Source organism: Lepidochelys kempii, chromosome 6 (genome assembly GCF_965140285.1).
Source record: "Lepidochelys kempii isolate rLepKem1 chromosome 6, rLepKem1.hap1, whole genome shotgun sequence".
In the NCBI taxonomy this organism is placed as follows: domain Eukaryota; kingdom Metazoa; phylum Chordata; order Testudines; family Cheloniidae; genus Lepidochelys; species Lepidochelys kempii.
The window spans coordinates 122877301-122901896 of NC_136385.1; the positions used below are offsets into that span (position 1 = coordinate 122877301).

Consider the following 24596-nt stretch of genomic DNA (forward strand, 5'->3'; position numbering starts at 1 on the left):
ACGGGGACTTTTGATTGGTGAATCGGTGGAACTCGAGTCGATTGGACATTTCTGAAGTGAAGTAATCGTTCACCTCACGCTGATTGGTATGAACTCGATCCGGATGTAGCTTCGCGTGCGATGATTGGCAAGCATGAAGGTCAGGAAGAGCAGCGGGGCGATGTGATTGGTGCGGACTGTGTCATAGCAATGGAGAGGGGGCGGAGCCAGAGGCCCTGCAGCGGCGGCGGCTGCATAGCTCCGCATAGAGCATGCGCCGCGATGAGCCTCCCGGTCGCCATTTTGTACGCTGCTCTTTCCCATTTTAGGCGGGGAGGAAGGGAACGGGAGTGGTCTCTGCGTTTCCCGGGGGGCTCTGCCTCGTCTCGGGCTAGGGGATGGGCTCCGAGGGACTTCCTCCTTCCGGCTGAAGACGCCGTCTTCTCTCTTGGCCGGAGGCGATGGTGGCTGTAGCGAGCGGGTAGCGTTTCCCTCCCTTAGCGCGGTGATGGCGCAGCAGCCGCGGGGGAGGGGGAAGCTCGGCGAGGCCGGACCCGGAAGTGAAGGGACCTCTGAGGAGCCGCTCACCTAGCCCATGGCCGCGGCGGCGGAGGAGGAGGAGCTCCGTGAGGAGGGGGAGGTGGCCGCCGCAGCGGCCCGCAGGGATGTCTGGGCCACGGAGGCGGGGCCGAACGGGAGGCGGCCGGGTGCGGCAGAGTAAGTCGGTCGGCGGTAAGCGTGGCCTGTCCGGCTGTGACCCCCCTCCCCCCTGGTGCGGGCGCCTCCTGGAGCTTGCTGGCAGCCGGCGTCGGTGAAGCTGTAGGCGAGGTTCGAGCCGCCCCTTCCAGGAGCGTGTGGACGCTGAAGCCGGTGTACCCATCGCAACGTCGGAAGGGCTGTTAGCTCTGTCGCTGCCGATCGCTCTAGGAGAAATGTGCAGAGGCTCCGGGATTGTGGGTAGCGGTCTGGGGAGCTGCCTGTCCCGCGGGCACAGCGCTGCTTTGGTAACTCGCCGGCTGCTGCTGTCAAAAGAGCAGGGTGGTTGTTGCACGTGTTGCTCTTGGAACCACCGCACAGGACGTGAGGAGGCCGCTTGCTCCCGGGTTAAGTGTGTGCTGTGTCTCCATTAGTCTCTGTCCTACTCAGGATGCAGAGGATGGAGCAGGGCAGGGAGGATATGCTATCTTGCCTCCCACGCAGTTTTTCACGTGGCTTTAGTGCTTGTGACCAGTTCAAAGGCTACAGCGGTGGAGACTGAGGGCATGTCTACACTGGCAATTTACAGCGCTGCAATTTTCTCACTTGGGGATGTGAAAAAAAGACACGCGTACACACAGGACCCCCCCCTTCCCCCCCAGTGCAGCAAGTTTCAGCACTGTAAAGCACCAGTGTAGATAGTGAACCAGTGCTGGGATACACACCCCTCATGGAGGTGGGGGGTTTTTAGAGCGCTGTGTGAAAGGGGTCACCAGTTCAAAAGTTTGAGAACCGCTGGTTTAGCTGTTGAATACCTCTCAGATGGCAATGCCTTTGTTGTTGGTTAGCGTTTGCATTCTAATTTGAACATTCTAATTAGAAGTGAAAAATTCTCCTTGTACCCTTAGGCCAAGGTCAGTGGAGTGGATGGCTAAGTCTTAAACTCATTATTCGGAACACTTTTCTCTTATAGAAATGAAAGCATTACACTTGTTCTGGCTTTTTTTTTAACTAGGGGTTCACTAATGCTTGGTCTGTACTAGGAAATTAGGTCCGTATAACTGTTGCTTAAGGGTGTGAAAAATCCACCCAGCTGAGCGATGTAGATAAACCAACCCAACCCCCTGGTGTAGACCTGGGAGAATTCTCCTGTCAGCCTAGGTACTGCCTCTTGAAGTGGATTACCTCTGCTGATGGAGAACATTTCCCTTTGGCATAGGTAGGACTTCACTGAAGTGCTACAATGGTGCAGCTGCAACAGTGAAGCTGCAGCATTTTAAGTGTAGACAAACCTTTAATCATCAGTTGACTTTATATATGTCTCTGTTGCACTTATGCAGTTGCAGGCACCATCATTGTCAAAATTCGTGGTAAAGTTAGTCATGCAAAATAATCATGTAATCAAACGTGGGGAGAGGAAAAGAATTGTATCTTGTAAAGACAGTGGAAATGGCTCACATGGATCAAAAGTGGATCACATCCTCATGCCCACTTCTCTTCTTGGGACCAAACATACGTGCAAAAGGATACAGTAGAACTTCAGAGTTACGAACTGATCAGTCAACTACATACCTCATTTGGAACGGGAAGTACACAATCAGGCAGCAGCAGAGACCAAAAAAAAAAGTGAATATGTTACGGTACTGTACCATGTTAAACATAAACTACTAAAAAAAAAGAGGGGGGGGTTTAAAAAAATATTTGACAAAAGAAACGGTTCCTGTGCTTTTCATTTAAATTAAAATTGTTAAAAGCAGCATTTTCTTCTGCATATTAAAGTTTCAAAGCTGTATTAAGTCAATGTTCAGCTGTAAACTTTTGAAAGAGCAACCGTAACATTTTGTTCAGAGTTACGAACTATCTCCATTGCCAAGGCATTTGTAACTCTGAGATTCTATTGTAGTTTCATATCTTGCTTTTGGCTGCTGTCCATGTAGTCAGCAAACTTTCAAAATGTTGTGTATGTGTGTACCAATGAAGCTATCTAAACAAACTTTTTTTTTAATCTACTTCATTGGAGTTAATTAAACTTGCTTTACTTTTAAACATGTAAAGCAATTCATGGCTTCTTTATAAACTAAGTTTCAGAAACTCAAGCTACAACATGAAGTGCTGTTATCACTAAACCTGCTAAAGATCTAAATATAATTTTTGTTAAATATTTTGCATAATTTAGTAACAACCTGAGAATACCCCTTCAACCTCCCATCTAGTGCTCTAGGTTGAGAATCTCTGGCCCTTTTCTTTCTAAGCCTCTTCTTCCCTCCCTCCCCCCCCCCCATGCTATAAAAATTCCACGGTCCACCTGTGCCACAATTGCTTTTCTGTATATAAAAGCCAGGGCCAGTGTTAGGGGGTAGCAAGTATGGCAATTATCCAGCCCCTATGCCACAGAGGGCCCTGTGAAGCAGCTTGGGGCCCCAGGCTGTGAGGCTTCAGCTTTCTGCCCTGGGCCCCAGCATAACCAATGCTGGCCTGGCTTGGTGGCCCCCCTGAAACCTGCTTGTGGCCCTCCAGGGGGCCCCGGACCCCTGGTTGAGAACCACTGCTCTAGGCTCCAGTCCTGCAATGGGCTCTGGTTGCAGGAGTTCACCATGCAGAGTTTATAGGAAGATGAGGGCCGCAGAGATGGTCAGTGCCTGCTGAGTGATACCAGAGTGACTTGATATCTAATAACCAGCTTCCCAGTCTGTTCTAGTTCCAGAGTTTGGTTTTTATTAGATCTGAAGCTTTAGAAGGAAAGTGGCAAACTCTGACAATGGAAAAGTTTACGAGTTAGGCAGTATTGCATAGTATGGATCTGCTTTAGGTACTTTATTAGAAATAGCATGTTGGGGATGTTTGGAGTTAGTTGTTCAGAGACTTAACCATACTGGCAAAAAGTTCAGAACATAGTTCTGCTAGCTGGAGTCGAGTTGTGACTTTTTTTTTAAAGATTTTTGTTGTACTTGACTGGTAATGTGTTTACAATACATGACAGAAGCATGGAGTTTGAGAGGAATTTTTCGGTTTAGATTGTTGGGGTTTTATGCTAGTTAAGCAATGTAGCGAAAAGCAAGTTGGCAGCTTATTCATGCATAATATCCTTAGTTTTGTTTCATAAAATACTCGGATTCTTCATTGGATAAACTGAGGAGATTGTATTGCTAAGAATACAAGATCAGTTATTGTTCTAGTAACTAAAAAATGTATGACTTGAAGATTGGTCCTCTTAACCTACGTATCTTTTGTTTGGAACATGTTGCCCAAGTCATGGTTTAGATTGTAAGCTTTTTGGAGCAAGGTTTGTGCTTTTGTAAAGTACTTAGTACACCAGCACTCAATAAATATCCGCTAAATACAAAACTAATAAGCCTTGTTTCTAATTTCGAGCAGAGGCCCAAATGCTAGCTACCTGCTGATACTGCCTTTGGTATCTGAGACTACACGGAATGTTTAGGAAGTTCTTGATGCATTGGTCATCTAATGGAATAAAATGATTTCTGTAGAGAGTCTACTTATATTATGATTACAATAAAAGTTGCTGAACAATCTGAGGTAATCAGACCACCTAATTGAACATTCTGACACTACTTAAAAATATGACATCTAGTATAATGGAATGAAGATTTTTCACTGAGGTGGGGGAAGCTTTCATTTTTGTTTTAAAATGTGAATTTCACAGCTTCACTACAACAAGAATTGTATTGCGTATGTTGAAATTCTGAGTTTTTCCCAATTCATTGTAATGTAAATAGTTCCCAGTCAACTTGAACTGATTTCTACAGTGTATCCCATTTTGTCTTGTTACTAGGGATATCCTATATGGAAACAAAACTTTTTAGCAGTCTGCTGCTTATTTTATCTAATGGCATAATCCTTTGACATAACTGCCCCTCTAGGAGTCAATTTGTCATGCACAACATTAGCAACCTTTTGGGAATAAGTGCAGGAGCAAACAGAAAATTTAGACACAAGGGGAATTAAATGAAACTATTAATAGGGATCTTTTACATGGAAAAATCTTTGCTTTGGTTCTAAGATTGTATGTACTTTCATACATATTGCATCTGTGTGAAAATTGGATGTTCACATAAATTTGGGGTCTGTAGGCCTTGCAGAGATCATTTTGATCCTTAAACAATGTGACATGAAATTTTTCGTATTTCAATATGTAATCTTATAGGTATCTACAGATGTCAGTTATGAAGACAGTTTATCAAATATGTAAGCCTTGATCCTGAGTGATGGGTACACTTTATAAGTACACTGGGGGGGAGGGGGTATATGATAAGTTCTCTAATACCATATCTAAACTGAAAACCTTACAGAAATTATGCTGATAATTTCAAGCATCTGGCACTCTGTCCAGGGAAACTAGCAAGACAGAAAGGGAAGTCGATTCTCCATTTCATAATACTCCTTTATAAGAGCATAAATAGCAACCAAACACAAATTGTTAAAAGGAAAGATCTTTACTTCATTTTGCTTCCCTGGGTAGTAAAGGTCAGATGAGCATGTGTTAATTAGTCTGAATTATTCAAATTGATCAATGCATTATTTCTGACGTATACCACTTGTGTTCCGAACTAAAAACTCATATATATGCAATTCATGTAAACATGGTAGTCTAAATAGCTTTGTGAATACCAGAACTTTGTGTCCCTGCCAGTTTCTGAACACTTGCATGAAATAGATATAGAGAGTGTTTTCATCCAAGAGTGTTTGAAAAAGAGCCTGTGTTGAGTGCGACCTCTTAATGATGCTTTTATTCCTACCCTTCCTTCATGTCTGCCACCTCATCTGAACTTCTTCCCACATTCACTGTCCTATCTGTAACCAGGGAAGTGCGTTGCATTGTGTGGCAAGCATGTATTCTAGTGGAGCCTGAATACCAACCTCCTTTGAGCCGCAGGACATCTGTGCCACTGGAATTGGCATCTTCCTACAAAACATGAGCATGAATTAAGCTGTTGTAAGCCATAAAGCTTTATTTTGTATCACACGTGATTGTGAGCTGTGTGAGAAGGTCTTTCTAGATAAAAAGGAAACATTTCTTTCAGTGTTTGAAAGAGTATTTTCATTTGAAAATATAGATGTCCTGTGAACACAAGTCCATTGCAGGGAGAAAAATCAGTAAAAGTAGCTGCATTACTAAATGAGAAGGGTTAAAATAGTTTGTCAAAACAGTATTTTCCATTACCGTTAACCACAACTAGTAAGTTGTTCTTCTTCTTGATGCTGAATGCATAATACAGGTTTTCCCCAAAAGTTCACAACCTATTCCCTGCCTTCTGTAAACATGTTCAAAATAATGGATTTTGTTGGAATTGCTGGGGAAGCTGCAATAAAAGTTGCCACCACATAAGAGGCGTGAATCACCATTTTTATGTCCCCCTGAAGTTAGAGGTGGTCTTTTGGGTCAGTATTACTGATATTTAGTTGGCAGCAGTGCAGTACCTCTTCTAGCTATATTGAAATATAGCATTGTGTGTTAATGCAACATTGGAAACTTTACTACTCTGTTGCAAAGCCACTAAGGAAAGATGCAATTCTTAGGTGGTAACATTGACGTCACAGCTACTACTGCAGGTTCCTCTGAACTTTGTGTGACTACCAATCAATTTTTCCACTGTCAGCAGCTCTTCCAGCAGGTCCAGTGATCTCTTGGGAAAATTTAAAATCTCATTATTACTGAGTAACTCTGGTCTCAATTCTGCTTTGTGGCTGCAGTTCTTTTAGATAGACTTCCTGATCATAGAATATGTGCATGGTTCAGCGATGTGTCAGTTTACCTGCGCTTGTCGGTAGCAGCTGTTGATAGGGAAGCCTTGTGCCAAAACAAGATTTTAATCCTGACTGGCTTGTTCAATGCTATTTCCTCTTTAGTTTCAGACCAATCTGATTGCTCTTCCTCTTTTTGACTCCCATAGCATAGTGACTCTAAATCTAAATATTGGATATTCTTCTCTGATGCTTTAGGACAAAAGCTTGGTAATCTGCATGCTATAGGACAAAATATAAGAACAGCATTGTAAGTAAGACTTCTTATTTTTGCCTGCCATTTTTTCTGATTGTGATAATTGTAATCCAGTTGCATAGAATGCTAACTAAAGAGGCTGGAGTGTTGAAGCAAAGGTTTACTTTAGGTCTGTCTTTAAAACCAATTTTACATAGTACTGACAATGGACTATTTAATAAGATATCTTGATATAGACTTCAGTTTCTATAGTATTTCACTTGGCAAACAATGCAATTGTTCTGATTTGTAATGAGAAATCCATTTAATGTTCTAATTTTTTTAGTGAAGGTGGGATTAGAGAAATCACTGTCTTAATTGTAATAGCCTCTCTACAGTCACTGCTTGAGAAGTAATGACTATAAATGTGCAGAGAATTGACTCTTGCCTTCATTAGTGTACTGGTGTAGCTCAGTGGAGAACTAAACTGGAGCAGAGATCTAAGTAACAGCTCTGCAGGCTGAATTTCATTGTTTTAAAATATCTGTCCAGCCTTTACTTTAGGGATGAGAGCCTTTAGTTTTTGTCACTTTTCACTTACCTCTGGATAATTCCTCTATCTCACCATTTTTAAGAATAGGGCAAAGAATTGAGAAATCAAATTAGGACAAATTTCAGAAGTTTTCCCTTAATTATTTTTTTTTTTTGTTTGTAGCCTTACTTTTTTAATGTAAATACCTCTTTCCTTCAGCAACCATATAATACCTAAACGTGTTTAGCTCTTAGGTGAAGAATATGGAAGATAAGCAATAGTATGGACTTCTGTAAATGTCCATTGATAAAGGTAAAATATTAGCTATCCTTTACCAAATACATCATGCTCACTGTTTCCAGTCTTGTGAAGTAAGAGCCTCTGAGCTCCACTGTCTGGGTCATGTGCACAATACGATTTCTATAGGTACACTTTTTTTATTGAATTGGACTGATTATGGACTTTGTTGATAAAAGTCTATGCTACTATAGCCAATGTCACTGTTTAAATTTTTTTTTATATTTCCAGTGTTGCAATCAGGCCTAAAAAAAACTCATTTTACTGCATCCTACTTAAAACAGCTCTTCTGGTGGGTTCCACATTTTGTGGGGGGGAGGTTACAGCAAAGAAAAACCCACTTTCTGCTATGTACCTGCAGATCTTTCAAATCTTTGCCACTTCTGAATGGATTGAGGCATGCCTGTATATTGCATGAATTGAGGAAAAATTCTTAATTTCTGCCTGGTACATAATTATATATGCAGAAACTAGTGACCAAGGCCAGTTTTAGTGCTTGTAAGATAAGTTCTAAAAACTTGAGCTTTTTAAAATTATACTGTCTTTGCATCTAAACTTCTGGATGTACAGCTTTCCTGTTTCTTACTACAAATTCTTAATCTGTTAGAAATGAACTTGTGTCTGAAGGTTTTTGGTTGAATTAAAACTTGTACCATACATACCATGAATTTCAGAAGCCTTCTGTTTCTTGATTTGGATATAAACATACTCAAACGTGTGTTATACAAATTTTTTTTGCAAAACTGGTTAATATATTTGTGTAAGGGGCTACTCCCTGTAGTTAGAGGTATTTTAGAAGATGTTATATTGTGAAATATAGAAAAACACTAAAGTGAGAAGAACAGGAGTACTTGTGGTACCTTAGACTAACAAATTAGACTAGATCGTTTTTCTCTTCCAGAATTACATGCCTAAATTTTGGCTCCTGGATCCATATTTAGGCATCTAAATATAAGGAGTACTTATGGCACCTTAGAGATTAACCAATTTATTTGAGCATAAGCTTTCGTGAGCTACAGCTCACTTCAGGTTAGTCTCTAAGATGCCACAAGTACTCCTTTTCTTTTTGCAAATACAGACTAACACGGCTGTTACTCTGAAACCTGGCATCTAAATATGTGACCTGATTGCTTCTAAAGTGCTGAGCACCTGCAGTTCCTGTTAACTTCAGTGAGATTTGTTAGGGTTCAGAATTTCTGAAAGTTTACTCTTCTTTAGATTCCGGCATCCACCTTGGAGGGATTTTGCCTAAGTGCTTGCTTTCTAGTCTTTTGTGGTATTGGTCTTTGACTCACCATATGGTGAATTAGGCTATTCAGTTTCCTTGTTACCCAAGATATCACTTCACACTTTCTTTCAGTGCTAAAATATGCCATTATTTCACTTGGATGGCAGAAGAGAAATCCCTTCTGTTGGTCTTACCTTAATGTTGGCAGTAGAAGAGCTAGTTTCTCTTTTTCCCCCGAGGAGTTTTTGTGAGTGATCTGTCATTACCAATTGGAAGTAAATTGCTTCCGTAGTTTGGTTTTTCCCCCCCCCTATACCTGGCATTTGGTTCAGCTTCTTTTTAAATTCTTAAAAGTAGCTTTTTTTGACAAATGTCTATTAATTTTATCCATGCTGCAGCAAGAATGCAGGAGGGAATAAAATTGTGTAGGAAACTTAAATTGAGATTGAATGAATAGATTTGGTGCACAAACGCTGATAAGAAACATGCATGTTTGATGTGGATTTTTCAATAACTTGTCTCTACACTTATGCAGCACAGATTAGATCGGGGGCGGTATAGAACATAGCAGGAATGTTGAAGATGAGTACGTTGATTTGGGTTCATATCTCAGCATAGGTCTCATTTGAAAGCTCATGACTTTTTATAGGCTATTGATCAAAATGACATAGATACAAACCTAGTTATGGGACTATTGAGCACCCATGCTCAAACTGATTTCAACAGGAGCTGCAGGTGCTCAGCATTCCTATAAATCAGGCCGCAAATATGTTGCTGACATAGCTTAGATAGTTCTTGGGGTGGTAATGGGCAGTGATGCGGAAGAGATGGCCAGAATATCAGCCCCCAGGTTAAGAGACGCTTCTTATATCTTACAATCACTGAGTAAATTTTTGGACCTCTGAATCCATAGGAGCAACAGAGTTTGATGTTAGAAAATTTCAGTCAGTCTGGAATTTACTCTGCAACTATGTTAAATTAGTTATTTTCCTGAACAGTGTAAAAACTAGTTACTACTTTGTCTCACTTTCACATTTCTGTCTTGAATAATGCAAATCTAAGACCTAGGTTCTAACCTGTTGACAGCTCTACCTGTTTTCTGTCTTTGTCTATTTGGTACCTCTATGAGGCAAGGACTGACGTCTCTATTAGAATCACTGAACATTACCCTAATACAAATGAATTGATGGTAAGTCTATTGATGCTTAGTATTTTTAAAAAGCTTGGTGATTTTTAGACTATGATTTAACACTATGCAATAGATGGCAAATTGTGCCTATATTTACCACTGAAATGGAGCTAAAATTAAAAATAAACCATTCATAGCAAAATATTTTACTTTTTTAGAAGAAATAGTAAATATGCAGATGTAAATCTTTGTGGTACATACACGCTGTATTTATCAAAGTATCACTGTAGCTCTCAAATTTTAATCTCAAAAATAGCTGTTACTTATGAATTCATAGAAATTTGGCCCTGTTTTCAACATTTTGTACATTTCTCTCATCCAGATGCTTTCAGAAGCACTAAAATCAAGTTTGTAATGTTTTCCTTTAAATCCTCCTTTCAGTCTAGCTCCATTTCATGAGTACTGACAGGCTTTTTTAGTCTATATTTCTGCATATGTAGAATGATTAACAAAAAAAATCACAAATTTTATCTAATGGCTCATTCCTCTGTTCTCAACTTTAGAAATTCCTTTTCCAGTCCAGTCTCAACCCAAACACACAGACTCAGCATCTTTTTGCTAACTTGGCTGTCAGTCTTAAGGTTTCCCTTGTGTTTAGCTGGCAGTCATTGCTGATATCTTTCAAAAAGCATTAATGCTCTCAGTTACGCTTTTAAAATTATAAGCACTTACATAAGCAGCTGCTTTGAACTGAGAATCCATAGCTGGCTGGCAATTCAATTTCTGAAATTTTTCTCAGCTGTGCCAGCTGTGGAACTTTATGGTGCTTGCAAAAGCTGCTCTTAACACCCGTTTTATTTAAAAGGCTTAATTGAGAATATGAACTATCAACAAAGCAGTCAGTGAACACACACTAACTGTGTGACTAATGTTTGGGTAGCCTTTGGCTGACAGTAAACTGTGTAGCATTGTACCTGTGATGCTATGAATTTCAGTATTTTGGTACTGGTTATTAGTTAGACACATGGCCTCCCCGTCTCTTATTTTACAGTGTATTTCACTCTTTTTCCAGAACACACAAGATATAGTGGAATGGATATCAAGAAATCTCACTCCTTTGCACAAAATCATGACATGCTTGTTCTGCGTTGTTTCCACGGAAACAGCTTGAATTGAAACTTAAGCATTGTGTATTAGTGTTTTATGTTAAAAAAACATTTAGCACTTCCTGTTAGAGATATGCTTGCCTTGTGCGGCCCTTGAACACTGCTAATACACAGGTTTCAGAGTAACAGCCGTGTTAGTCTGTATTCGCAAAAAGAAAAGGAGTACTTGTGGCACCTTAGAGACTAACCAATTTATTTGAGCATGAGCTTTCGTGAGCTACAGCTCACTTCATCGGATGCATACCGTGGAAACTGCAGCAGATATTATATACACATAGAGATCATGAAACAATACCTCCTCCCACCCCACTGTCCTGCTGGTAGTAGCTTATCTAAAGTGATCATCAAGTTGGGCCATTTCCAGCACAAATCCAGGTTTTCTCACCCTCCACCCCCCTACACACAAACTCACTCTCCTGCTGGTAATAGCCCATCCAAAGTGACAACTCAAATAAATTGGTTAGTCTCTAAGGTGCCACAAGTCCTCTTTTTCTCTTCACAATGTGCATGATAATCAGGGTGGGCCATTTCCTGCACAAATCCAGGTTCTCTCACCCCCCTCCAAAAACCCCACACACAAACTCACTCTCCTGCTGGTAACAGCTCGTCCAAAGTGACCACTCTCCCTACAATGTGCATGATAATCAAGGTGGGCCATTTCCAGCACAAATCCAGGTTTTCTCACCCCCCCACCCCCATACACACACAAACTCACTCTCCTGGCAATAGCTCATCCAAACTGACCATTCTCCAAGTTTAAATCCAAGTTTAACCAGAACGTCTGGGGGGGGGGTAGGAAAAAACAAGGGTAAATAGGCTACCTTGCATAATGACTTAGCCACTCCCAGTCTCTATTTAAGCCTAAATTAATAGTATCCAATTTGCAAATGAATTCCAATTCAGCAGTTTCTCGCTGGAGTCTGGATTTGAAGTTTTTTTGTTTTAAGATAGCGACCTTCATGTCTGTGATTGCGTGACTAGAGAGATTGAAGTGTTCTCCGACTGGTTTATGAATGTTATAATTCTTGACATCTGATTTGTGTCCATTTATTCTTTTACGTAGAGACTGTCCAGTTTGACCAATGTACATGGCAGATGGATTGAAGTTTCCTCAGGAAGTCAGTGGTGTCTCGAAGGTAGGTGGGAGTGCTGGTAGCGTAGGGCCTGAGGAGGGAGTCTACATAGCCAGACAATCCTGCTGTCAGGGTGCCAATGCCTGAGATGATGGGGCGCCCAGGATTTCCAGGTTTATGGATCTTGGGTAATAGAATATCCCAGGTTGGGGTTCCAGGGGTGTGTCTGTGCGGATTTGATCTTGTGCTTTTTCAGGAAGTTTCTTGAGCAAATGCTGTAGTTGCTTTTGGTAACTCTCAGTGGGATCATAGGGTAATGGCTTGTAGAAAGTGGTGTTGGAGCTATTACCAGCAGGACAGGGGGTGGGAGGAGGTATTGTTTCATGATCTCTGTGTGTGTATATAATCTGCTGCAGTTTCCACGGTATGCATCCGATGAAGTGAGCTGTAGCTCACGAAAGCTCATGCTCAAATAAATTGGTTAGTCTCTAAGGTGCCACAAGTACTCCTTTTCTTTTTGCTAATACACAGTCTAGCTTAGATCTTTGTCATCATTGTCCTGATTCAGGGCATAGCATGTTGCTGCTTTTCTAAAAGCCCTATGGACAAGGTCACTTTAACTTCCATGAATCTTTTTTTTTTTTTTCGTGGTGGCCTTGAGAGACAAGGAACACTTGTTTTTGTTTTTGTTTTGTTAATGGAACATATCTCTTGATCCAACATTAGGTGACTTAACAATAACTTAGGTGTGTTTAAACATACAGCCAATTTTCTTCTTCCTAAGCTTGGAGTTTATTTTAATTATTGAATATGGTTATGTGGTATGTTTATCATGAGTTTGGGATGATCATATTATCTACTGGTGGTTGGCTCACAAATGAGTTTACGGGTCATCCCAACAAGTGCCCATAACTTTATATGATAGTACACAATTTTATTTTTAAAGCTAAGCTTCATGGATACAGTGTTATGTTTGTCTCCACATCTAATTAATTGCCTTAGTTACTGTGAGTCATGACAATTAATGTATAGGCAGTGGGGATAAAAAATAGTACTGACATTTTTAAAAACTCACTTGACTAAAGTAGCTTTTCTGTAGAATGAGGTGGGGAGGCGGCTAGCAATTCAGTCTCTTCCCTGACACCCCCAAAACCTGCTTCCCTCTAGCCAGCAATAGGTGAGAAAATAGCACCTGAATAAAAGCTGCTTGGGGATTCAGAATCTTTCAAGAAGATGAAAGGGACACAGTAGTTAGTTTACTTCCAAGATCCTAGAAATGCAACATGCTGTGTGATGGCTGTTGTACGCTATGTGTACAGTATTCACATACTGCCTCTGAGAATGCAGGACCTGCAGTCCAGGGTAGAAGACTTCAGATTTGTAAGTCTCCCATTTGTCCTTGATTAAAAACTGGTCCGTATGGTATCAAATCCAATTAACCTATATGCTGGTGTTTGCAGTTTGGCACCTTTGGAGACAATGGACAGTAAGAACTTCTAAAATAGGAAGTAACAAGCAGTCAATTCTAAAACTGAATGGGCTGTTTTTATTTAAAGTGTAAGTCATTTGTTCTTGTTGCATGTTTGAAAACTTACATACGGTGGGGGGGAACCTAGTTTCCTGTCTGACAGGAATATTTAACTGAAGGAAGAAAGGAGGGGGAGAACAATCTACTTACTGTATTTGTTGGACACAGGTACAGTCTTAAAGTTGTTATGGCAACTGGGAGCCTTACTGTTTTCCTCCCTGATAAGCTTTAGGTTCTGCATTTTATTTCAGTCCTGAAGAACTGCCTTCAAGCTGGTGTAAACAAGATATTGAACTCAATTCAGTGTTTTGTGCTTCCTTTTTTGTTTGGTCATATTTTAATTTTAGCGAGAAGAACTGGGATACAATAGGCAGTTCTCTTTAGGCGTCTCCCTTAATGCTGTTTGAATCTGAAGACCAGATAAAATCACAAACATGAACATGTCCATTTCTGCAGACGCACAACTAGTCAAAAAGCCTGAGTCATCAGGCTATTTCCAGTTGTGGGGAGGAAGTAAGAAAAGAACTGCTGGCTCATTTAGAGATCTGCAAGAGAGACTATATTTTGAAGTGGGTCCTTAGTCTTCTCCGATTCTGCAGTGAAGTCTGAGTTTTCAGACTCGTACTCAGGTTTTTGTGTATACTGGTCACATTTGGAGCTTTTTGTCTGTGGGTACAAAATTAGTGTAATTTCTGGAGCCATTTTAAGATGGATAAATTGCTTTGACTGACCTCTTCCAATTCACAGTTCACTTGCAGTACATTAGTCAGCCCTGTGTAAGGAAGACATTGTCCACAATTTAGCTTCCTGTTTTAATTTTTAATTGCTATGGTAATAAGGCAGCATTTGTGGAAGGATAGATATGTAAATCAGTGGAAATTATGATCCAAATTCTAGAATAAAATGTGTAGGTGATCTAGAGCATGAAAGAATTAAATTTCACTTACTGAAAGTACCTTTGGTCTAAGAACATCAATCCTATAGATGTTGGACCCATACTTTCTTTTTTGGAGGCAACCTACTGAAAAAAGGAGTGTTCCTCTTCTCTGCGTGCCCCCCTCCTCCATCTGAACACTTATGGGTCTGATTCTTCCTTCCCTTCACCTTGTGTAGTGATTTATACCAGTGCAAAGCACTACCAATTCAGAATTGTAGTACTTCATGCTAACTCTACATTAGTATTAATGACTACACAAGATCAAAAGGCAATGTTTGGGTTTGATTCTTCATGTTGACAGACAACTTAAGGGAAATTCATAGATTTCCAAGGCCAGAAAGGACCACTGTAATCATGTAGTTTGATCTCCTGTATAACGCAGGCCATGGAACTGCCCCAAAATAATTCCTAGAGCACATCCAATCTTCATTTAAAAATTGCTAGTGATGAAGCCACCACAAACCTTTGTAAATTGTTCCAATGGTTAATTATTCTCGCTGTTATAAATGTACACCTTATTTCCAGTCATAATTTGTCTAGCTTCAGCTTTCAGCCATTGGGTCATGTTATACCTTTCTCTGCTAGATTGTAGAGCCCATTATTAAATCTTCCCCATAAGGTACTTATAGACTGTAATCAAGTCATACTCTAATCTTCTCTTTGTTAAGCTAAATAGATTGAGCTCCTTGAGTCTGTTATAAGGCAGGTTTTCTAATCCTTGAATCATTGTCATGGCTCTTCTCTGAATCCTCTCCAATTTTAGAACATCCTTCTTGAATTGTGGGCACCAGGACTGGATACAGTATTCCAGGAGCCGTTGCACCAGTGCCAAATACAGAGGTAAAATAACCTCTCTCTTCCTACTCGAGATCCCCTTGTTCATGTTTGAGAAAAATATTCAGCACCCTCCCTTATTCAGTTAAGCTCCGTACTCTGTTAAAGAGGCAAAGCAAGTCTCCCAGCAAAAGCAGGGTAGATCAGACTTGACATTTCTGATATTTCTAAGGTTTTTTGTCTACTCAGAGGTACCAATACAGGTATTTTAGTTCAGATGTATTGGGTTTTTAGCTAAATGGATACAACCCCTAGTGTTGGTGTAGTTATCGCTCAGGGGTGGCCAATCTGTGGCTCCACAGCCACATGCGGCTCTTCAGAAGTTGTCTAGGCACCGACTCCGAGGCTGGAGCTACAGGTGCCAACTTTCCAGTGTGCCGGGGGTGCTCACGGCTCAACCCCTGGCTCTGCCACAGGCCCTGCCCCCACTCCACCCCTTCCTGCGCCCTCCCCTGAGCCTGCTGTGCCCTTGCTCCTTCCCCTTTTCCCCCAGAGCCTCCTTCAGGCCAGGAAACAGCTGATGTACGGGGAGGGAGCGGGAGGCACTGATTGGCGGGCCTGCTGGTGGGTGGGAGGTGCTAGAAGCAGTGGGGAGCTGATGGGGGGGGGGGGGGGGCTGCTGAGGTATTATTGTGGCTCTTTGGCAATGTACATCGGTAAATTCTGGCTCCTTCTCCGGCTCAGATTGGCCATCCCTGTTACAGCTGTATAAAGGTGCCGTATGCCAGCTTATCTTATTCTCCTTTCCTATAGAAGTAGCTATCCTGATATAACTGTGTCCACAATATGGGAATTGTGCTACTTAAACTATACTGGATAGCTAGAGGTACAGTTTGTGTTAACAAGTCTAAGTTAAGAAAGGCAGGAAAACTTCCGGGGGGGGACGGACCTGTTCAGATATTCGTTATAATTCATCACATAAACAGGGCACAATCTAAATTCCCCCCCTTAAGATATCTTGGTGAATGTTTATTTTTCTCCTTTTGAAACCATGTATTAATATTTGAATGTTCTTTTAGTTTAAAAACCACTACGCAATGCTTTTGTGCCTTATCATTTGTCAACAAAAAGGTGTTTGAAGATGAACTGAAACACGTCTGTATGTGTGAGTTTAAAAACAAAAACCTCCTGTTTAAGATCTTAACTCACGGAGGGTAAAACTCATACCAGAGCAGAGAGCACCTGCAAGGTCACCTGCATCACTTGAACCCTTAATGAGACTTAAGGTGGGGGGAGATCAGGTTTGTGGTCTTCTTATTCTTCAAGATAAATAGGTCCTTTTAAGAAAAACCTTACAGGAGTTTTCTGCTTCTTTTCTTACACCAGAAGTTGAGGTCTCACTGAGGCTGAAAGCCTGGGGAACTAGTGAAATGATATCACAAGAGACAAGAGTAAACATTAAGAGGGGAAGGGACTTTTTAGTTTCAAAAATTGTTTAACAAACCCTTTTTCTTAACACACTGTTAAAATTACATTATATTAAAGATGTATGATATACATTTAAAAAGACTTATTTTCAGCTCAACTTTCTGATCGTAACTGTTTCACCTGAAGTTTTCTTTTGAGGGCAAAGCACCAAAGCGTAGTTCACTTGCATGTGAAGAGTATTCTTGGGATTTTCAAAGGTGCCTAAGGGAGTTTTTAACCCAAATCCTGTTGAAAATCAGTCTGAAAATCCTCCTGAAAAGTCCACTTGCCATAAAGAGTGGTAAGCTTTTCCTGCTGACTGAATGGGCCCAGGACATCTTTCTATTTAATTTATTTTGCTATGATTGCAAAGTCCTTCCAGCTTTGAACTGATGTGTTGTCTTCATGAGTCTGTAGGGGGAACAAATGAGACTCATAGTAGCTTTGCCAGGCAGCGACAGAACAAAATTAACAGGATCAGTCAGTTTCACTGCAGTTCAGAACCTTGTTTGCATCAGTGAAATCTTGTTTTCACACTAATGCTCAAAAAAGCTATTACGAGCAATAAAGGGACGCTTTCCATGGAAGACAATCCCAAAACAAGGGTAGAAAAGTGGGAAACCTTTCTTCTTGATAGTCAGGAAACCGGAGGGGAGGACATGTCTCACACAGTACGTCGAAGGCTCTGAATGCAGTAGGAGTGACACACACTTTTAGATGCGTGGGGTGCACTTGTGGGAGAGAGAAAAGGAAGCTTTCCATTTATCAGCCATCTGTGGTTGATGTGAAAGATAGAAACACCAGGCATGCTTTAGCAACAATACCCTGGCAGAAGTCCCAGCAGTTGAGATGGGCATTCTTACCAGCATGTTGGCCCTTGGACTCTGCTGACTGGGAGGCGGCTACAAACATCTCCTTTTGCTTAGAACTTTGACTAGTAGGTATCTAGTTTCTGGTCTCTAGTTCTGCTCTCACTTGACTCAAGAACATGTGCTGTCTGTGGTTTGCTTCATATTCTTATCGAAACAAGGCTTCGGTGTATTGACTCACTTCCGTAAAATAAATTAGTATTATAATTGGGAATCTGACAAGTCCACTTCCACTAAATACCAGAATAGTGACTATTCAAATACAGAATAAGAACACATACTTTAGGACAGCAGTAAGATTTGCGTGAAGGAAAACGTTTGTAGAATCAGATCAGTATGTGTGTGCTAGGTCACTTTCTGAGAGAGCCATAGATCTAACCGCTGTTCGTGATAGAACTGGGAATCTATTTTGGTTTTGTCCTGATCAAGTCAATGGACTTTCAACCTTAGGGGGTGTGGCATGACTTTTTTAAAAAAAAATCATCAATGGTGGATAGTGTATTGGGTGAGAAGAAACTGTTTGTAAGGTAGATTGGTTTAGCAGTTTCAGTATAGCCAAAGATTTAGGCCCCAAGCCTGTTTCTTTGACAGGGCAATTGTAACCATTATTTTGGCTTTATATAAAACGTGCTTGAATTGTCTATAGAGGCTTATACTTCCTATAGGAAATTGTATTTTGTAGAAATAGTAAACATTGTGGAGGATGTGGTATTTCAGAGCTGAGGCAGAGATGTATATATTTAAAATATAGGCCTACTGGAAAAAGTCTGCAGGGAATAATAGACTTTTGACTGTCAAGCTATTATATGGACACACAGCTGAAAGTATGAACCAGGTGGCTTCCAGAAACCTGTTACTTTGAGGCTTAGATACAGCACTGGATGATACCAGTCTGCCTGTTTCCACTTCCAAGCAGTGTTAAAGGGGAGTCCTAACAGGTAAGGTGCCAGGATCTTTTTAAACTTCTGGAATAAATGTGCTACAAACTGTGGAGAGAGCACCAAGGGACAAGTAAGATGTCTAGCGCATGCCATAAACTTATGTGAAGATGTTCCGGACTCTCCTCCTCCTCATCAAGAGGAAACATATGGGAAGAACTGAGAGTTTTAACAGTAGTTGGCTGTTCTGTCACAATAATTTATTGGAAAAGGACTTGGCTACACCAAAAGGAAAGTGTCAGAATCTTGGCATCTGGACCAAAGAGCAATAGCACGTTTGGTGCTCTCCTGAGGCATATATTTTTAGTCAGAAGGAACAGTGCATGAAATGTTCAACTGCCTGTGAAATCCTGAAGTGTTTTGGAATAGCAAATGTGACTACAACCACTCTGCGTGGACAGTTACGTATTTTTGTGCTGTTCCATCAAGTATTACCATATATGGCTAGAGCCTGGATTGTCTAGATTTGTCATGTCTGAAGCAAAAAGAGGAAGCTGCCTGGTGAGCCCAAACATGCTATTCTGATATTCTGGAGGGGATGAATCCTTCCAGTAGCTGTGGGTACAAATATAGATTATCTAAATAAGATGATCCAAAGTAAAAGCGCCACCTGCTTGCTCAAATAGGCTGCTAAGAATTGGGTGAACTTTTCACCCTGGTACAAATCCTAAATCTGATGCTTTGATTTTACCTTAATTTTCAGGGTTTGCCTTTAGGCAAATTATAGCTTGCTTTTCCCTGAAACTTTGACTACTGGCCTCTTGAGCCCTATCTTCATGGGGGTTACATGCTGGCCCCATTACAAACAGAACTCAGTACTACCGACATTTGTCATTTGCCTGGTTTTAATGTACTTTATAAATCTTACATAGACAAAAATATTAAAGGGCTCAAAGAAGACGCGCAGAAGGCAATACAGGGCAACTGATCACAAGCCAGCGTGGTGCGCTATGATGAAACTACCTAAACAGGGAACATCTCTTTCACTGTCAGATGTGTACAGTTAAGACAATTGTCATTAAATAGGTGCATTTGTAGTGTCAGATTCTGATATTACAACTCATCTAGGGCTGTAAGTTTAATCTGAGACCCCACTAGTATTTCAACTTACAGTAGCATATGTGCAGAGATATTTAATTATGTAGACCACAAGGGCAACAAACTGCTGAACTACATTTGGAGAAAGGTGGTTTTTTGCAGGACTAGTGGGAGCAGCATTGTTTGGGAGAGAGAAAACCAAGGACATCCGCACTGAACACAAAATTACTTACCTGGGCCCGGTGTCAAAGCACTAAAAGTGAGGGGTGAGTTCTTTAACAAGCATCCACTATTGCTGGTGCGAGAGACCAATGCTGTATTGCTAAAATTCCCAAACTTGCCATGGCTTCCAGGAGTTTGAAAGCATTTGTTTATATCCCTGGCTGTTTTCATACTGTCAGCAAATGGCATGATTTGTAAGGTCAATTTTGCTTTTTTCTACTTCTGATTCTTTAGTAGCTACTCTTAAAACAACGTTTTATAATTACAAAGCTTGAAATGTTTCAGAGTAGCAGCTGTTAGTCTGTATCTGCAAAAAGAAAAGGAGGACTTGTGGCACCTTAGAGACACATTTATTTGAGCATAAGCTTTCGTGAGCTACAGCTCACTTAGCTGTAGCTCACAAAAGCTTATGCTCAAATAAATGTGTTAGTCTCTAAGGTGCCACAAGTCCTCCTTTTCTTAAAGCTTGAAATGCAAACTTTCAGATCATGGAAGGCATTACTTTCTAACTAGTCAGTCACTAATGTTGATGACTGGTGCAGAGGTATTTAAATTGAAGAGTAATGTGCTTTCTAAAGTACTGGTCTTGAACTAGTGATCAGAAGTATTAGGTGGTTATGTCATGGTGGTGTGTGGTATGTTTTTAATGCAAGTGTTAATGAGCTACTGTCAGTGAACTCTAGTCTTGGCAAGTAGTCCCCAATATAAATAGTACACTACTCTATTTGGAGATGGAGAATTATATCAATTTCATGTGTCTAAACTCTTCACTAGCACTTACTCCATTTCTTAAGGGTGCCACCTACTTAAATGCCAATACTACCATAATTCCCTTGCATTCAACTCCTGGCTTTCTATTGCTTAAATTTAGAGGAATCCTTGCACTAAAATGGTTGAGCAATTTTTAGAAATACTTGTCCTGCACTGAGCTCTCTCCTGGCGGCAAAACAGTTACACGAGCACTTTCAGAGTGGTACAGGTGTGCCGCTGTAAGCTTGTAAGTGTAGGCCTGGTCTTAGTGAAAATGCCTGCTCATGCTTCGGTTGGATGTTTAACTGAAATGTATAGTTGATCTTTATAAGGTGTTTGGCAATATGGCAACAAGCCCTCTCAATCAAGTTAGCCTTTAAGATCAAGTGATCTTGTCTGGGAAAAAAAGGCAATTTTGAGGAATAAATAGCCTTGGAGAGAATCCAACAACTTTCAGATAATCCTTGGACCATACAGGCCTCAATTTAGTTCCCTCAGACAATTAAATCAGTTTGTTGGTACCTCTTCTAGAACAGGAACTTGTTTTTGTGTTTTACACTCTACTTGTGGTGTATTTTAAAGCTAAGTTACTAACTTGCATAGCTTTCTACTGACAATTAACAAAGCAGCCTTGGCTCCTGTAGTTTTTTTAAACTAGATCCAAAACAGTGGCATTTAAAGAGGTAGTATAATAACTGCTCATTCAACTGTGCACCCTTCTGATAAGTATGTTTGTGTATTCCTGCCTTGAGCCAAGCACTCCATATATAGCTGAAATGAAGTGTACTCAGCAATAGCTAAGGTTAGGAAGTGGAAAAACACAGCTTAATTTGCAAAAACCCATATAGCCATCTCTTCCCTCAAATGTTTTTAAAAAACTAACACTAAATTGAGTGAAGTTGAAGCAAGAAGAATTAAGATTTGAGGCTATATTTGTGTCCCTATTACCAAAATATTAGCGCACCTCCATGTGTTTATCATGCTCGCTCCTGATGAGGTAGTGTATTTTTATCCCTATTTTACAAATGGTGAATGGAGACCCACATTACATGACTTAAGGTTATAGAGGAAGCCTCTGGTAGAGCAGGGAATTGAACCCAGGTGTTGAGACCCTAGTAATCTAACCCCTGGATCATCCTTTAGAAGTAAGTACTGTAGAGGTCAGGGGAGAACTTCATTTAAATCTTAGCTCCTACTTCCAAAAGCCAGGCTTATTTTATGCCCAGGTAGCTTCCCTCTCTTGCAGTGAGAAGCAGACTAATGTAACACTTGTATGTTGTTTTAGACAGCACTTTCACAATATGCAGCACTTGCCTTTCCTAAATTCCATGTGTAATGCTATACTGACCTAAGAGAAATGCATTAGATGTCAGTCATATGTAGCAGTCGAATGGTACTATTCTACTTGATGTGCACGAGCGTAGCTGTCGCTACTGTATTAGTTAGACATACTCAGTCTCTCCCAGATAAAGTTTGTCAGTTCGAATGTATGTATATTCTAGACATGACTGGCTATAAAACTAATGCAAAGATGAAGTAAACTTGCTTTATCTTTCAGTAAATGCCAACTGCACAATCCAAGCTAATATAAACACATTCCCTTGATATTTTGATAATGCTAGATATTTAAATCTAGACTTGAAGATAGCTCTGTATATCAACTTAATGAGGGGAGGTACCATACTACCATTGGAGTAAAGGACTGCATAACCATCTTCGGTAATTAACAGTCACAACAGCTGGTTCAAGTCACTGTGTCAGAGAGGGAGACTATCCGCTTTAGTCAGTTACAATGACAAAGCGAGATTTGCAATGAAGTATTAGACTGGGAGTTCTCCATTCAAGAAAAGGTAGGCTGGGCCCAGCCTAACTTGGAGTGGAGAACGCCTTGTCATCGGGGGGGTAGGTAGTTGTCTCCTGGGTGCAGGCAGCTAAAATAGCAGTAATCCAGGTAGGGCTGACTTGATTCCCAATTATCTTTTGTGGTGTGCTAAATTCTGATAATAGGACTGTTTGACAAACTGGCACCAGGGTTTGCTTACCCCCTCTGAAAGCAGTACTAATGAATGGAGCCTCACTGGCCCTGAGAGGTAGGCAAGTGTTTTGCAAAGTTGAAGTGATTTGCCCAAAGAAGTCGCAGGTTTACAGTCCACTGCCTAAACTACAGGACTATTTTACCTTTCCTTAAAAAATTTAATGGTTGATGTTATAGGAATAAATGGAGTGTAAAATCCATTTGAAATGGTTTCAGGATAGAGTAGCTACAATACAAGCTCACTAAAGACCAATATCTTAAGGCTTGTCCACACTAGAAAGCTCTAAATACCCTGGGGTAGACCTACTGGCACAAACTAAAAGGTACCTAGTGTATATTGATAACAGGACTACATTAACATGCACTAGGTACCTTTGTTTGTGCCAGTAGGGTTTACATGAGGCAGTTAGAGTGCGGTATTTTACAGCACTCCAAAATTCACACCCCCTATAAACTGGACTGCTGTGAAACTATTATTCAGGATAGAATTGCAGTGTCTTCAACTTACAGACTTCATGTATAGCTTTACTAGTTAACTCAGAGTTAGACTGCTTTCAGATTTCTTTTGAAGTTAAGAAATAGCACTAGCTATCTACTCAATTGATAAATGAAGGGTAGTTCAAGTTTGAGTATTGTCTTTGATGTATATAAAGGTGAGACAAGTATACTGGTGCACTCGGATGACATTTGGTAACCTGGTTTTTCTTCTATTTCACTCTTGACACCATGGTCTTTGGCACAAAAGTTTACTAAAATTCATGCTTAGAGGCAATATCTTATCTTTTTTTCATAGGTCAACACAGCTATGTCCAATTTTCAAATGAAGTCTGAACCATGATCTGACAGTAAATGGGAAATTTATTTTAGTGCAAGTTAACATCTTTCCAGCAAGTAAATAATAATCCATGGTTAACACATTAACCCCTTCTACAAATTAAGAAAATTGAAAATTGTCTTGAAGTAACAATGTGTTACATATTGTCGTCGTCTGATTCATCCTCCTCTTTCAAGGACTCCTGTTTTGAAAAGAAAAGGCATAATCAACTCCTAGGCCTTGTTCAGTGGCTGCCTGGCAAGTCCTAGAAGTCAGCCTACATTCGACAAAGTGTCTGATTCTTTAAAGCTATATATCTGATAGTCATTTACACTAGTTCACTATAAGCGAGTAGGAAATGTTGGTATGGTAATTGTATTGCATCCACTTTGTACAGGTAAACTAAAGCAGTAGAGAACAAGGCCCCATATTTACATGGATTGCATAGCACCGTGTGGCAGTCAAGAATAGTGTTGCATGGGAAAGTGTCAAATACTGCGACTTCAGTATACAAAAAACACTACTGAAGTGCAGCCATCAGCTTCCAAAACAAATACAGAACTAATGCATGCTCCAATTGCTTCTATTTTTCCTAGTCAATTTGTGTTTTAAAGGGTTAGTGTACTGGATATAACTCATCATTAGTACTACTGTCAGTTCGCTCAGTTAAAAAAAATTAATCTGATGCATTTGGTTTCTTATTATTTAGGCAAGGAGAAACATGCCTGCTGTATAAGACTTGAACCATACATTGTTGAATGCACAATGTGACCAGCTGAAGATGCCACTGGATTACTTTCTTTCTATTCTTCCTTCCAAAGTTTCAGGTAATTGTTTCTGAAACACTTTAATCTAAAAAACCCCAGACTAGGTTTGTCTCATAACTAATGTACTTAAAATAATGCACTTCTAGCTGCCAAAACACTATATAAAGTGCATTTTGTGCAGTTTATTCTATTTTGTATTTGTAAAATGGAGTTTTGAACCTGCTAAATAAAATTCTATTGCTTACCTTAGCATATTTCTCTGCTTCTTCTCTGATGTCTTTTGGAACAATTTCATGTTTTCCTTTTGTTACTGTGAATGAAGCCATATTTATAAAGACTTTAGAAATTACTGGTATAAGCATGGAACTTGTAAATATCAAAGTAGCAAACTTAGCAGATAGAAGCAACAATAGAAACTA

At 40.3% G+C, this 24596-nt stretch overlaps 2 protein-coding genes across 12 annotated transcripts in view; one reads left to right on the forward strand and one right to left on the reverse strand.

Moving 5' to 3' along the window:
• Positions 1-195: 195 nt before the first annotated feature.
• On the forward strand, positions 196-24426 carry LOC144930675 (uncharacterized). 11 transcript variants are annotated; one of them, XR_013635997.1, is made up of 5 exons: positions 223-696; positions 9757-9859; positions 12029-12101; positions 15267-15343; positions 24120-24426. XR_013635997.1 is itself a non-coding variant. In XM_078853409.1 (4 exons), exons 1-4 carry the CDS (start codon positions 575-577, stop codon positions 24179-24181), a joined length of 360 nt encoding a protein of 119 aa, XP_078709535.1. In that variant the 5' UTR covers positions 223-574; the 3' UTR covers positions 24182-24426. The 11 variants fall into 11 exon arrangements, 2 of the variants coding, with proteins under 2 accessions (XP_078709535.1, XP_078709536.1); XR_013636001.1 differs by having other exon boundaries at positions 196-696; positions 9800-9859; positions 12029-15343; XM_078853409.1 differs by lacking the exon at positions 15267-15343.
• PSMA3 (proteasome 20S subunit alpha 3) overlaps positions 23437-24596 on the reverse strand; it is a 28746-nt gene continuing 27586 nt past the window's right edge. Inside the window, exons 10-11 of the mRNA XM_073349990.2 lie at positions 24423-24487; positions 23437-23612 (exon numbers count right to left, since the gene is read on the reverse strand). Of these exons, the coding sequence (XP_073206091.1) occupies positions 23568-23612; positions 24423-24487 (110 nt within the window). The 3' untranslated portion in view covers positions 23437-23567. The remainder of the gene's footprint in view (positions 23613-24422; positions 24488-24596) is intronic.